The following is a 12803-nucleotide window of genomic DNA, read 5'->3' as shown; positions in this document are numbered from 1 at the left end:
ACACAACAAACTAAAGAGAAGAGAAAGCTTAGTCCTAGGGTACTGCTTTCTCCATACGTTGGTTTGATATATTTAAAGCCACGTACAAGGGCACCTGGCTGGCTCAGTCAGTAGGGTGCGTGACTCTTGATCTCAGGGTTGCAAATTCAAGCCCCACAGTGGGTGCAGACCTTACTTACAAGACAAAGAACAATCTTGATTGGTTGTATTGATTCAGTAAACGTTTATCGGTCACCTCTGTGCTGAGATAAATAATTCTATTTCTGTAAATGAAACCAACCAAAGTAGATCCTCCTGATAGTTCTACATAAGAAATTGTATCCAAATATACTGACTGAAAAAGTAGTTAAGGAATATTCAGAAATTGACTCACCAGAAGTCTTTGAAAAACTAGTTCTCTGGTATCTACTCTCTCTTGGGCTCATGTCTTGTCCAATTACTTGAGAGTAAAATAATTTTTTCCCACAAAAATAATAAGTTCTTGTTTTTGAAAAGAACCAGGAGAATTCAGAGGTGAGACCCTGTGATAGATGCTGAGGGGTATTGATAGAGCCTTGTCACTCTGAGATGCCAGCACCGCCAGGAATGATTTATCTTGTGACCAAAGACCTTGGGAAAGCAACTTGGGATTCACATAGATGAGCCTTCGTTTCAGACGTGGAGCGGGGATCGGCAGACTTTCCCTGTAAAGGGCCAGATTAGAAATAATTTAGTCTTTGCTGGCCATGTGACGTCTCACAGCTACTCGTGTCTGCTATGGTAGCACAAAAGCAGCCCGAGACAAAACGCGACCAGTCAGCACGGCCGCGTCCAGTCGAACTTTGTTTACAGAAGCAGGCGGGGCTGGCTTTGGCCTGTGGACGGGGCCTGGAATATCACATCCTTGTTGATTTATTCATCAGTGCCGCTCTAGTGACCTCTCCCCGGTCTCTCTCCTGTTTCCCAGACACCCATCCAACTTAATGCTGGACCGGCTGAGCGGGAAGATCCTGCACATTGACTTCGGGGACTGCTTTGAGGTGACCGTGCGTTCTCAAACACCACATAAAGCTTTCCTTTCCAGATGACCACTTTCCACCCTCTGACCATTCCAGCAAATTTAAGCCCAAAATGCTTATCCTGACTCCTGCCTCTCCTACCAAAGCAACAGAAAGTCAATCTAAGAAACAAAATCAGTGCTCATTGATACTTGCTGTAATTGGTCTCTGACTTCTCTGGAGGCAAGCAAGGCTGTTCACACACCCTCTCAAGTGGAGGAATCCTCCTTCCCGACACAGCCTGCCGGTCAAAGGCCTGGCATGATGCACGCTTGTCCTTTTTCTTTTTTCCCCTCTATCCCTTTGTCTCTCTCTCCGGTTGTCTTTTAAATCCCTGTGACAAGTCCCCTCGCTAAACTCAAGCTACTTCATCTCTGCACCCTAATTCAAATCAGTACAAAGAAAAGCCGTCTGCCTTCGCCTGGCTTCTTCTAAAGAAAACAATTTAACCGTCAGACTTGGTTTTTCTCTCTTTTCCCCACAGGTTGCTATGACCAGGGAGAAATTCCCAGAGAAGATTCCATTTAGACTAACCAGAATGCTGACCAATGCTATGGAGGTGAGTGGGCATTGGGAACGAGCTACTTTGGAATGGGGGCTGGTGTAGTCAGGACCCGCTCTGAAGACAGACTTGCTTGTTAGATCTCATCAGCTCCCTGAAGTACCTGGGTGGCTTCTGTGGTGGTTTCCTGGTATTTTCCATTGTGTTAGAAACGATCCATCTTTGAGATGCTTCACGTCAGACCTTGTCTCCTACGAGCCACAGGCCTGACCCCACCCCTTGCTCCGAACACCTTCCCATCCTGCTACATCATTAATGGTCTGTGTCTGCTTCCTAAGTGTGGGGAGCAGACCCTCTTGACTTGCTTCTGCTTGTGGGGCCTTCAGGGGTGGGGCTGGTACCAGCGACTTCTGTGGCGAATGGCTCTGGTCCTGCAGGTTACTGGTCTGGATGGCAACTATAGAATCACGTGCCACACAGTGATGGAAGTGCTTCGGGAACACAAGGATAGTGTCATGGCCGTGCTGGAAGCCTTTGTCTATGACCCCTTGCTGAACTGGAGGCTGATGGACAGTGAGTATGAGCAAATGTCTGGGAGCTGGAACCCACACCCTCCAGACAGGGAACATCTGATGTGTTCCATTTCACTGATCTTTCCCCTGCCAGCCTGGAGCCTGAGGTGTATAACTGGACTATCGCATTGTTTTGTTTTTTTTTAATGTTTATTTTTGAGACAGAGAGAGAGACAGAGCGTGAATGGGAGAGGGTCAGAGAGAGGGAGACAGAATCTGAAGCAGGCTTCGGGCTCTGAGCTGTCAGCACAGAGCCTGATGCGGGGCTCGAGCTCACCAACTGTGAGATCATGACCTGAGCCGAAGTCAGACGCTCAACCGACTGAGCCACCCAGGCGCCCCTATTGCATTGTATTTTTACAGAGCTGTTCTGGTGGCTGGAAATGAATTTCAAGGGGTTTTTTTTTGTTTGTTTTTCTAAGTAGAACAGAAAACACCAATCATCAATTTAAATATTAATTAAGGGGCGCCTGGGTGGCTCATTTTGTTAAACGTCTGACTCTTGATTTCAGCTCAGGTCATACTCGTGATTCTTGAGATCGAGCCCCGAGTCAGGCTCTGTGTTCTCAGTGCAGAGCCTGCTTGGGATTCTCACTCTCTTTCTCTGCTCCCCATCCCCTCCCTGCCACCCCCCTCCACCCCGCTTGCTTGCTCTCTCTCTCTCTTTCTCTCAAAAATAAATAAACGTAAAAAACAAAATCCATTTAGGGGTGCCTGGGTTGCTCAGTCAGTCAAGCATCCGACTTCGGCTCAGGTCATGATCTCGCAGTTGATGAGTTCGAGCCCCACATCGAGCTCTGTGCTGACGACTCAAAGCCTGGAGCCCGCTTCAGATTCTGGGTCTCCCTCTCTCTCTCTGCCCCTCCCCCTGCTCACACTGTCTCTCTCTGTCTCTCAAAAATAAACATTAAAAAACATATAAAAATAAGACATCCATTATGAATGAATGAATGAATGAATGAATAAATAAATAAATAAATAAATAAATTCAGGATAAATTAAGTACCCTAGTGATTTCTGTTTGTTTGCATTTCATATAGAGTAGCAAGCGGGCATCTTGACAGGAGACACAGGCAGTTGTGACCTAGGGCAGCAACCTCTCCGTCTCCCCCTTGCTCCTCCTCCTTAGAACGGGGTGACTAACACAGGTGTCTCTACCACTGCCAACAAACCCTGTTTTCACCCTCTGTTATCTGGTCCCCAGCATCTACATTCAGTTCCGTGACATAGCGTGTCCCACAGGACTGGACACCCATGCTCACATTCACCTGCCGACTCCTGAGGGATCCATCCTGAGTTCTCCCCAACGCTCTAGCTTTTCGAAAAATTGTATTTTTATGGTTGTAAGAAAACATCGTCTCAACCAAATTTCTTTCAAGTGACAGTTGGAAGCACTTTTTATCCTCTCTTTATTTCTTTCCCCAGCAAATACCAAAGGCAACAAGCGGTCCCGAACAAGGACAGATTCCTACTCTGCTGGCCAGTCAGTAGGTGGGTGCATCCCATGGGAGATTGCAGATTCTGTCCCTTTTGTGCAGAGTTTGTCTCAAACAGGGTGAGCTTTGTTCTTGCCATTAGGAGTCATGATGGAAAGCGGTAATGGATGCTGAATATGAAGGAAGGAAGCATGTGTTTCCAGAGGCTCTTACCAGTGATACGGTCATGCAGAAGTTGTGTCACTGCTAAAATATCGTCTAATGGGCATTCATGTAACTTCAGAAAGTTAGTCTAGAAATATTTACTGAGCACACGTTTTTTTTTATTTAATGCCTCTCAGGATGGGGTGGGTACCTGAGGCTCAGAAATTTTGATCAAACTTTCCAGTCTTAATCTATCTGTAAACACAATTGAAAGTATGTCTGAATATGAGCCAGTATATGCCCTTGAATGCTGTCTGGATTGGGATAATTATTAGCCGTGTCCACGGGCCTAGAGAATTGTTAGTAGCTTAGAAATAGCAGCGGACGCGTATTCACACTGTCGTCTGAGGAAAACCACAGAAAGTGTTCTCACGGGAAGTGTATTCGTACTGCTGGCTGAGGACCCAGGAAGCTACTGGAAGTGTACTCACACTGCTGTCTGAGGGGCGGGGAAGCCACAGGAAACACTGCTGTCAAGAGTGGGTCCACAGAACAGGGTCCCTGGAAGATAATGCCCTTCAAGAGCCAGAACGGGGTTTGTGTGAACCTCTCAAAAGTCTTAAGAGTAAAGCGGTTTAACTTTGTTTCACCTTCCCCGTCCCTCCTCCCCTGTTTCCCCCATAATATCTAACAACATCCTACATAGTTCGCACCTTGGAAATACTGTTGGGGTGTAAAAAAAAAAGGTAAATATTCTCTACAAACACCTATGGAACATTTGCAATTTGTTACTTAGCTAAGCCAAATAATGTTTAAGGGTGCAAAAAGAATGACATACAGAGATTACCTTAGAGAAGCATAGAATCACATCACAGAATCAATCAACATGTATAGCCCACGAACTGATCAGACAACTGTCATCCCCCCGCCCCGTGTGGTCCCGCAGCTCACGGTTTGCGGTTTGGTTCAGAGGAGAGGCTGTGGGGCTGAGAGCAAGGACCTACCACTCTGAACTGCAGTCGAAAAGGGAGGTCCCGGGTCAGTGCGATTTAGGCTGGCCATTTCAGACGAGTGGGAGGGAAGAGGGTGTTCTGGGCAGGACACTGAGGTCCTGGGCTATGGTGCAGTCTGTGAACCGGTGCGGACTCTACCGTGGACACTGCGACAGGATTTGTGAATGATGCCGGGATTACCTGCGGTGTCTGGGATACTTTGTGCGGGTGACTGGTCTTGTCCAAAGCATGTGAGACTTTCGTGCTCAGGGTCCACCTCGTTCGTACATTATCGCGTGACTCCTCTGTGCTGCCTCCGGGGAATTAGGACAGCTGGTTCTGGTGGCACCAGAGAGTGGTGGACCTGGCTGGTGTCATGGGGCTTAAAAGTGAAGTTTCATAGAAGTATTACGACTACTCGCTTCATTTTGAAGGCCTGTGGTGTGCAAGGGCAATGTGCAAATAACCTCATACTCCTGCTTCCAGACTCTCTTCTCCTGAAGGCCACGATTGGTGGAGAGTGACCCTAAAGCCTGAGGACTTTTTCTGCCCAGAAATGGCATATAGATTCCTCCAAAGAATAACACTCGGGTCATGAGCGTGACCCAGGGAAGGCTCGTGTTTTTTATATCATCAGATTTTGTCGAGCCAAACAAGTCTTATCAACAGGGCTTTCGTTCCCGCTCCTGTTCTCTACGTCAGAACATTTTATAAAGGCCGTTTGCTTGAAAATTCGTGTTTGGAGACGTAAGGTCTTTCAAATCCATAGTGACCCTTCTTCCTCTCCTTTCCCCTCAGAGGTGGCAGGGCGAGCTTGAAAGGGGAGGTGGTGTGTGGAGAAGTAGAGCTAACACTTGAAACAGTGGTTTGTTGGTGGTGGAATGTTCTGCCAGTCGATTCTTTCTCCTCCTAGAAATTTTGGACGGTGTGGAGCTTGGGGAACCCGCGCATAAGAAAACAGGGACCACGGTGCCAGAGTCCATTCATTCCTTCAGTAAGTGCAACGTCCGAGGAACTGCACCGAGGACCGCCTCATGAAGAGCACAGCGGCTGTGTTGTACCATGAGAGGGGCCAACAGGGCGAGGCAACAAAACTGCCTTTGAGCAGACAGCGCTCTGTGAATTCCTCTTTATATTCCGAGCACAAAGATAGACACAGAGGGAGAATTACCCAACACTTACAAAAGTGAATATTTGAGAAAAACAGGGGCGTCTGTTGAGACTGTTGAGATGATCCAATCCTACTGTTATTTCTACTTTTGTGTATTCCAGTTGGAGACGGTTTGGTGAAACCAGAGGCCCTAAATAAGAAAGCTATTCAGATTATCAACCGGGTTCGAGACAAGCTCACTGGTGAGTGTGTGCGTGCGTTCACTTAAAAGGAACATAGAATCTTGAGAGATTTCTCTGTCCTCGAGTGGGTGGTCAGCCTCTTCCCGGTGGTGTTGGCGCCTAAACTTGGACTCTGCAGCTCACTGGAGGGTCTCCGAGGCTGTATCTGTTAAGGACCCTCTCTGATTCTCTAAAGACCAATAAACCCACTGTAAGCAGACGTTAATCTCATTTTAACAGACAGAGGTGGGTACAGTCCTTTTGGGTCCAAAGTCCGCCAAATTCAGGAAAAAATTTTTTTCTCATCCTGGCTTGATACTGGAGCAAATCTGACCACTCTGATTCACTGCCTTCCCGCACTTTGGTGGCTGTTAACGGAGTGGAGAGCGTGGAGGGAGAGAAATGCATACTTTTGAAAACGAGACGTGTCATACAGACCAGGGGGTATGATGGGGGAGGGGGGGGCAGTGGTCACGGGGGACCGAAGACCCCAGCTCTGCCGCATCCTGTGTGACTCCTGGGCCTCCCTGTCTGCTCATCTGGAAGATGACGACAGCGCCTCTCTCAGAAGGCGGCGGGGCTCAAGTGAGACATGGGATGCCAAGCCTTAGCGTGAGGGGCTGGCACAGAAGTGCCGTGGTCAAGTTGTATTTATTTATTGAGCGCCTACAGGCGCTAGAGGCTGAGGAGACTGTGCTGGTAAAAGCAGCTGGATTTCCTGCCCTCGTGGGGCCAACGTCTAAAGGAGACACTGTCAGGTGCAAGAAAGGGCTTGGGCTGTGATGCCGGTAACGGGGAAATCTAAGTGCTGGCGTTCAGGAGAGCTTCCCTAGGCAAACAGCCCTTGAGCTAACACCCGAAAAGGACGCAATTAGAGGCAGATTGTTCTAGGTAAGGGAAACGGCACATGCAAGGGCCCCGTGGTGGGAAGGAAGCTGGCAAGAAAAACGGTCTGAAAGCCGACAAGCGTGACTGCCGCAGAGAGCGACACGGGAGGAGTGCGGCGCAAAATGTTTCACTCTGAGGGGGCTGGGGCGGGGTCACGCGGGGCCTTGCGTTTTCGTTCTCCGTTCTCAGGGCAGTGGGGAGGCCCTGAGGTCTTGAAGTGGGGTGGAGAGGCGGGAACAGCCCGCTGGGTTTACCCTGGGGAATCCTGCCTGTCCTGCCATGTGGAGGCTGCACGGAGGAAGGAAGCAGGTGCCGAAGTGGCGGCTGGACAGTTGACTAGACTGAGGTGGCCTCCAGAACTTCAGGAGGCAAAATCCAAGGGACTGATGATGATGGGGCGTGAGGATGGGAGGCACCCAGGAAGCCCCGAGTCACTGGCAGCCTTCTGAGAGTGTGACGAGGCTGGCAGCCAGACCAAAGGGGTTGAAGAGGATGTGAACTTGGGGAGAGAAGCCAGACAGGGGAGACAAGTGTCAAAAGTGTGAGAAGCTGGCCGTGCAGGGACCGGAGAGTCCCTGGCTGCAGAGGGAGTAGTTGGGCGGGAGCCCTTTGTTCTTTAATGGGCAAGAGGACCTAGTTTACAAAATGTAAAGACAGGGAAGGAGGGCAAGTGACCGTGCGAAGCCCCCCTAGGCACCGGGAGGCCTTGGGATCCGAGTGCAGAGGAACTTCGCCTTCAGCGGGAGGAGAGGTGCCTCCAGACGGTAGCAGCAATGAGGAGAGAGCTCGTGTCCAGCAAATCCAGCGCCTCGAGCGCTGCCTGACACATCAGGGGTCCGAAACTATGAGCTCAGTGAATGAATTAACTTGTAAAGGAGGAGCCGAGGGCACGTGCTGGCGGTGAGAAGCCAGCGGTGAAAAGCCAGCTCGACCATCTTGAGCCCTCGGGGAGGTGGACAGGCACGTTCACCAGAGGCTTCATCGGCCGGCCACGAGTGCCTGCTCTGGTTTATGACGGAGGCAAGCCGGCCCGTGGGAGCAAAGGCTCAACAACGGAGGTTATAGGATTGAAAGGGGGGAAGGGTTTCCCGTCCACTTGCCTGAAGATGGCAACAGATAAAGGAATCTCCGCAGACCCATCAGCCAGACCTGCATCACCCCTGGGCTCAGCCAACCGCAGACCTTTACACTTACCCTCCTCACACCCAGTCTCTGTCTGGAGGAGGAGACCGGTGTGTATTCATGTCTCACGGAGGTGAATTTAAAATCCAGCCGCCGCGTAGCCTTCATACTCACAGGCAAGGAGAACCTGATACGGGCTGCACAGACAGGTCAGCCGACCCCGGGGCAAGGACGGAGCTGAAAACCAAGTGCACAAGAGCTGTTTTTGTTTCTCTTGTCCTAGGTCGGGACTTTTCTCATGACGAAACCCTGGATGTCCCCACTCAAGTTGAGCTGCTGATCAAGCAAGCAACATCCCATGAAAACCTGTGCCAGTGCTACATCGGCTGGTGAGTGGGCGTGCCGGAGCGCCTGTGCTAAAACCAGCCAGTGGGGCCCCGTCCTGTGCCCCAGTCCCAGAGCTGCAGAAAGCCTGGGGTGGGGGGGTTATCCATAAAGGGTAATCGTAGTGTCAGATCTCTTTAAAAGTTGGTATTCACCGTGTGCACTCACAGTTCTAGAAAGGGAGCCACTTGAGAAACACGGGTGCCTACTTGGAAGGCAAACACCGAAATAAAATTACATTAAAAAGTGGTTTAGAAAAGTAGGTGAGTCCCCCTTTCCTTAGGGGTGGGGAGAGAGGTTCTTTTTGGATTTTTTGCTGTCAATTCAAAGATGGAGGGAAGGGCCACAGAAAAGAAGCCAGAGCAGTGACAGAGCAAGAGACGCAAAGACTAATTAATGCTCTGGGACTGTAACCTCAAGGACCACGCTGGGGTCTGCTTTGATGAATTGCCGGAGGCACGTTTGAAGATAGAAACTTGAGAGGGAGGGGGATGGCGAAGTGTCCTTCTGGGACCGCAGCAGGCATCAGCCCTTGACTGGAAATGATGAGTGTGTCTGACACAATTAGTTGTGGGAGATCTCAAGGAATGTCCCCAGGGGTTGTCAGACCTTGGTCTCTCCACTTTCAGTGTATCTGTGTAAAGCCCTGAAAAAGCCCAAATTATTAAAATATTCCTTTTCTCTCTGTCTTCCTAGGTGTCCTTTTTGGTAACCCGAGGCCCAGAAGGGCCCACAGCGTTTCTCTTGAGGCTTTTGTACTTTGGATATGCTTCCACTAAACCGCAACCATGGCCAGGAAGTTCGACTTTGTTAAATATCTTGAAATGTAAATGAAAAGAACTACTGTATATTAAACGTTGGTTTGAACCAACTTTCTAGCTGCTGTTGAAGAATATATTGTCAGAAACACAAGGCTTGATTTGGTTCCCAGGACAGTAAACACAGAAATACTACATAAATCAAGCCATTGATTTGGGGGAACAGAAGATCCATAACTTAGAAATACGGGTTTTGACTTAACTCACAAGAGAACTCATCATAAGCATTGCTGATGGAAGAATGGCCTCCTTGTCCTTCCCGATAAGGACACGGCAAACTCTGCACAGTCAGGAAGCCTCAGGCCACGGAGGACACGTGTTAGAAATCGGGAGGAGCTGACTTGGTCACTTCCACCCATCCCGTTACCTCACTGGTCCGCGGACGGCAACAACATTTGTAAGATGGGCCAAAATGGGTGGCAAGCGCCTGTCTTCTGCCTCACTCGTGATGCCGCGACTTAACTCACTTCAATCCAAGGCCCCAGTGCTAGGAGGGGTTTCTTCCAGTCGCTGGGTGGCCTTAGCTGAGCAAATGCACAGAGATCGTGATGCGGTAGGGTGGCCCACAGTGGCCTTCCCCAGCACGGTTTTAGGATGTTGTCAGTGAAGTCCGAACGCTCTGTGTTTAGAGCAAGGGCTTGGAAATAGAAATGCCATCGTGGAGGTGCTCAACACAGAGAGGGAAGGTCTGGTACCCGCTGGGAATTCTGAGCAAAGGAAATATTAAAGTAAATGCACAAAGTATCAAGTGTAGCCATTCTAGACACCATGTTGTATCTGAATAATTTTTGTGCCAATAAACGACATCAGAATTTTAAAAACATGTAGGAGTGTCTTTTCATAATTATAAGTTCATAAAGGAAGCGGGTAGTCCTCCAATAGTCAGCATTATGCACGTGGCACTAAGGGCTATGCAGGATGTGGGATCTTCGTGACATGGTCCCCTTCCTTGGGATGTTCACAGGCCAGACAAGGTGGGTCAGCATCGTGTAGGAGTGGACTGGTAACTCCCGCCAAGCTAAGTGGGGAGAAGAATCCCATCCAGGGTGTGAGCCTCTGCTGGGGGCACTAATTCCACCAGGTGAGCCAGGAAAGCCTCATGGAGAGGGGACATCTGCCATGGGTTTTAAAGGATAAGTGGGAGCTTATCAGATGAAGCAAGTGAAGACATTCTGCAGAAAAGCGGTCTGAAAGTACAGTATCCTGCAGGAATGGCAAGTGTGAACTTGAACTGTATTGAATTGCAAGTCTTAGACCATTTTTGATATGTAAAACGGCAGTTTCACCCAGTCGGACCTCACAGTTCAGCACATCTGGCTGAGTGGTCACTGGAGAACAAAAGGAATAATAGCAACTAAAAGGAGGCTAAAAAGTACAGTGTGGGGCAGACCGTGGCCTGCCTCACAATTCAACAGCAAGGAGTTTGAACCTGACACTGGGAACAACAGGGAACCATGGGAAGTTCTAAAACAGAAGTAGAATCTGAGTAGTGTTTAAAACAGATCAGGGCGCATGGCTGGCTAAGTCGGTAGAGCATCCGCCTCTTGATCTCAGGGTCATGAGCTCCAGCCCCACATTGGGCGTGAAGCCTACTTAAAAAATAAAAAATAAAACATAACCAGCGTCAAACGGGTAAAGAGAAAACTAGAAGCCACACGACCTATTAAAGAGGCGTACAATAATGGGAAGGAGAGAACTCTACATGGAGCTGCCAAGCACTATATAGAGAGTCCTCTAGAGAGAGCATGCCTAAGGAGTTCTTCCGAAGAACAGCATTTTCAGTTCAAGTAAATTTCCTATTTCTAAATTCCCATGGGCCGCAGCTACCCAGTTTGAAATACTGAGTCATAAACGCTGTTCAGAGAACCTGTATTAGGGAAAGCATGAGAATTGCAAGGCCAGGAGCCATTTCTTATAAGACTTTGTATCCCCCAAACCTGCCAGAGTCCTGGACCACAGTGGTGCTCCGTACTCATTTGTTGGAGGACTCCTGTATTAAAGCAAAGATGAGTTTAAATATTGATACTATTTTAACCCCCCCCCCAGTTAGAAAGCCTCATACCTGTCTTAGATTTTTCTATAGTCACTCTACGCCACGCATCAACTATTCTGCTCCAGAAAATATGGGCACCATAACTTTCTTGGTTCTACGTGAAATCACTATCAGGGACTACAGTGACATTACCATTTCTGTGAAAGATAAAGGGTATGGGAATGAATGGACTCGGGAAAATGGTGGCTATCAATGGAAAAGAGTCACCGGGATTAAGATCTTTAGTGAATCTAACGGGTTTCAGGTTGTATCTAGACAAAAACTTCCAACTCTGTTGAGATGAATGACCCAAGGAAGGTGAGCTGATGGAAACCTTTAAGGACAGTCGTAATTAACCTACCCATCCCTGATGGCTTCACGTAACCCTGTGTGAAGGGAGGCATGTAGCAAAGGACTTTCAGGATCCTTGCAAGCCCTGGTACCTTTCTGTAGGTTAGGTCTTAAAACTCTGGGAGGCATGTAAAGTAGTTTGAAAGAACTAAGGCTGTGGTGTCAAATTGCCTAGTTTCAAATCTCAACTCCACCTCAAACTACCTTTGTGCAGTTATTCAATCTATGCTTGCTTCCTCCTCTGACGGTATGGAGAACAGTATGATCTAGGCCATAAGGTTGTTTTGAGGACGAGATAATACATGTAAAGCACACAAAACAGCCTGAAATGTGGTATTAGGTTGAGCCACACGGAATAAGTGCTCGAAAATATTTGTTGTTAAAATGACCCAGGCTAGGTCTTTGTTCTGCCAGGGTACCCTGCCAGTGGGGAGGGGGGAGAGTGAAAACGAGTGTTCTCTTAATAGGATATTCTTGTTAATAGGGCAGTCTGAATAATGAGATCTGTTAATGTTTACTGAACACTGACTAAGCCAAATGAATTGTTAAAGGTGTGCCACCCCTGAACTTAGGAGAAAGGCTACACCCCACTAACCTTCCGAACCATCTCCTGGGCTGCCAAAACTGCCTCCCTCCGAACAAAAGCCCCTCTTCCCAGGTTCACTTAACAAATGTGTGAGTTCCCCATATGTGCCTCAGCAAGAGTGCTTCCAGCGGTGCAGATGGGGGGGAATGACTGATTGGAGGAGGTCAAAAGAGTTGGAGGGCCCGCCCGTGTGGCAGGAAAATGCCTTCTCCAATAGTTTACCTAAAAAGGGCAAGAGAAACGTGACGGCTGTTGGAAGGAGGTGGTGCGGCGATGTTTTGTGTCTCTGTCGCAGGGATGCCAGCACACGTGTAGGCCGTTAGGAATGAGAAAGGGCATCATTACAAGGAAGCCTGGGTGGCTCACAGTTGTGCGGAGAAAGGGCATCATTACAGGAGACACGACCAAGCGGGTGAAGCGGGCACAGGACGAGCTTGCGAGGAGCTGGCCTTAAATGAGGATACTTGGATCCCCCGGGTCCCACCGTAAAACACAAGGTTATCAAGAAGATACGATAAGAGGTTAAAGAGAAAACGTAAACTCCCCCGCCGCGGCGCTCAGGGACGAAGAGCAACTTACACTCCCAGCCAGCGCGTCCCCCGAGAAG

At 48.9% G+C, this 12803-nt stretch overlaps 1 protein-coding gene and 1 long non-coding RNA gene across 5 annotated transcripts in view; one reads left to right on the top strand and one right to left on the bottom strand.

Moving 5' to 3' along the window:
* The window catches only part of MTOR (mechanistic target of rapamycin kinase), a 134098-nt gene extending 124048 nt beyond the window's left edge, over positions 1–10050 (top strand). For 3 of the 4 annotated variants that reach the window (XM_003989489.4, XM_045035087.1, XM_045035089.1), the window contains 8 exons: positions 947–1019; positions 1522–1596; positions 1977–2112; positions 3537–3602; positions 5597–5677; positions 5956–6036; positions 8309–8414; positions 9106–10050. In XM_003989489.4, the coding sequence (XP_003989538.1) occupies positions 947–1019; positions 1522–1596; positions 1977–2112; positions 3537–3602; positions 5597–5677; positions 5956–6036; positions 8309–8414; positions 9106–9121 (634 nt within the window). In that variant the 3' untranslated portion in view covers positions 9122–10050. Of the gene's footprint in view, positions 1–946; positions 1020–1521; positions 1597–1976; positions 2113–3536; positions 3603–3913; positions 4218–5596; positions 5678–5955; positions 6037–8308; positions 8415–9105 lie in introns of those variants that run through there. The other variant, XM_045035086.1, reaches the window with a different exon arrangement.
* Positions 4535–12794, bottom strand: LOC123379471. The gene is made up of 2 exons (XR_006583916.1): positions 11290–12794; positions 4535–11217 (listed from the first exon to the last, which is right to left on the bottom strand). It is a non-coding gene; the product is annotated as an uncharacterized LOC123379471 (long non-coding RNA).
* Positions 12795–12803: the final 9 nt, after the last annotated feature.

Source organism: Felis catus, chromosome C1 (assembly GCF_018350175.1).
Source record: "Felis catus isolate Fca126 chromosome C1, F.catus_Fca126_mat1.0, whole genome shotgun sequence".
NCBI lineage: Eukaryota > Metazoa > Chordata > Mammalia > Carnivora > Felidae > Felis > Felis catus.
Note: the sequence above shows the minus strand (reverse complement) of the source record. Positions and strands in the feature narration are given on the sequence as shown.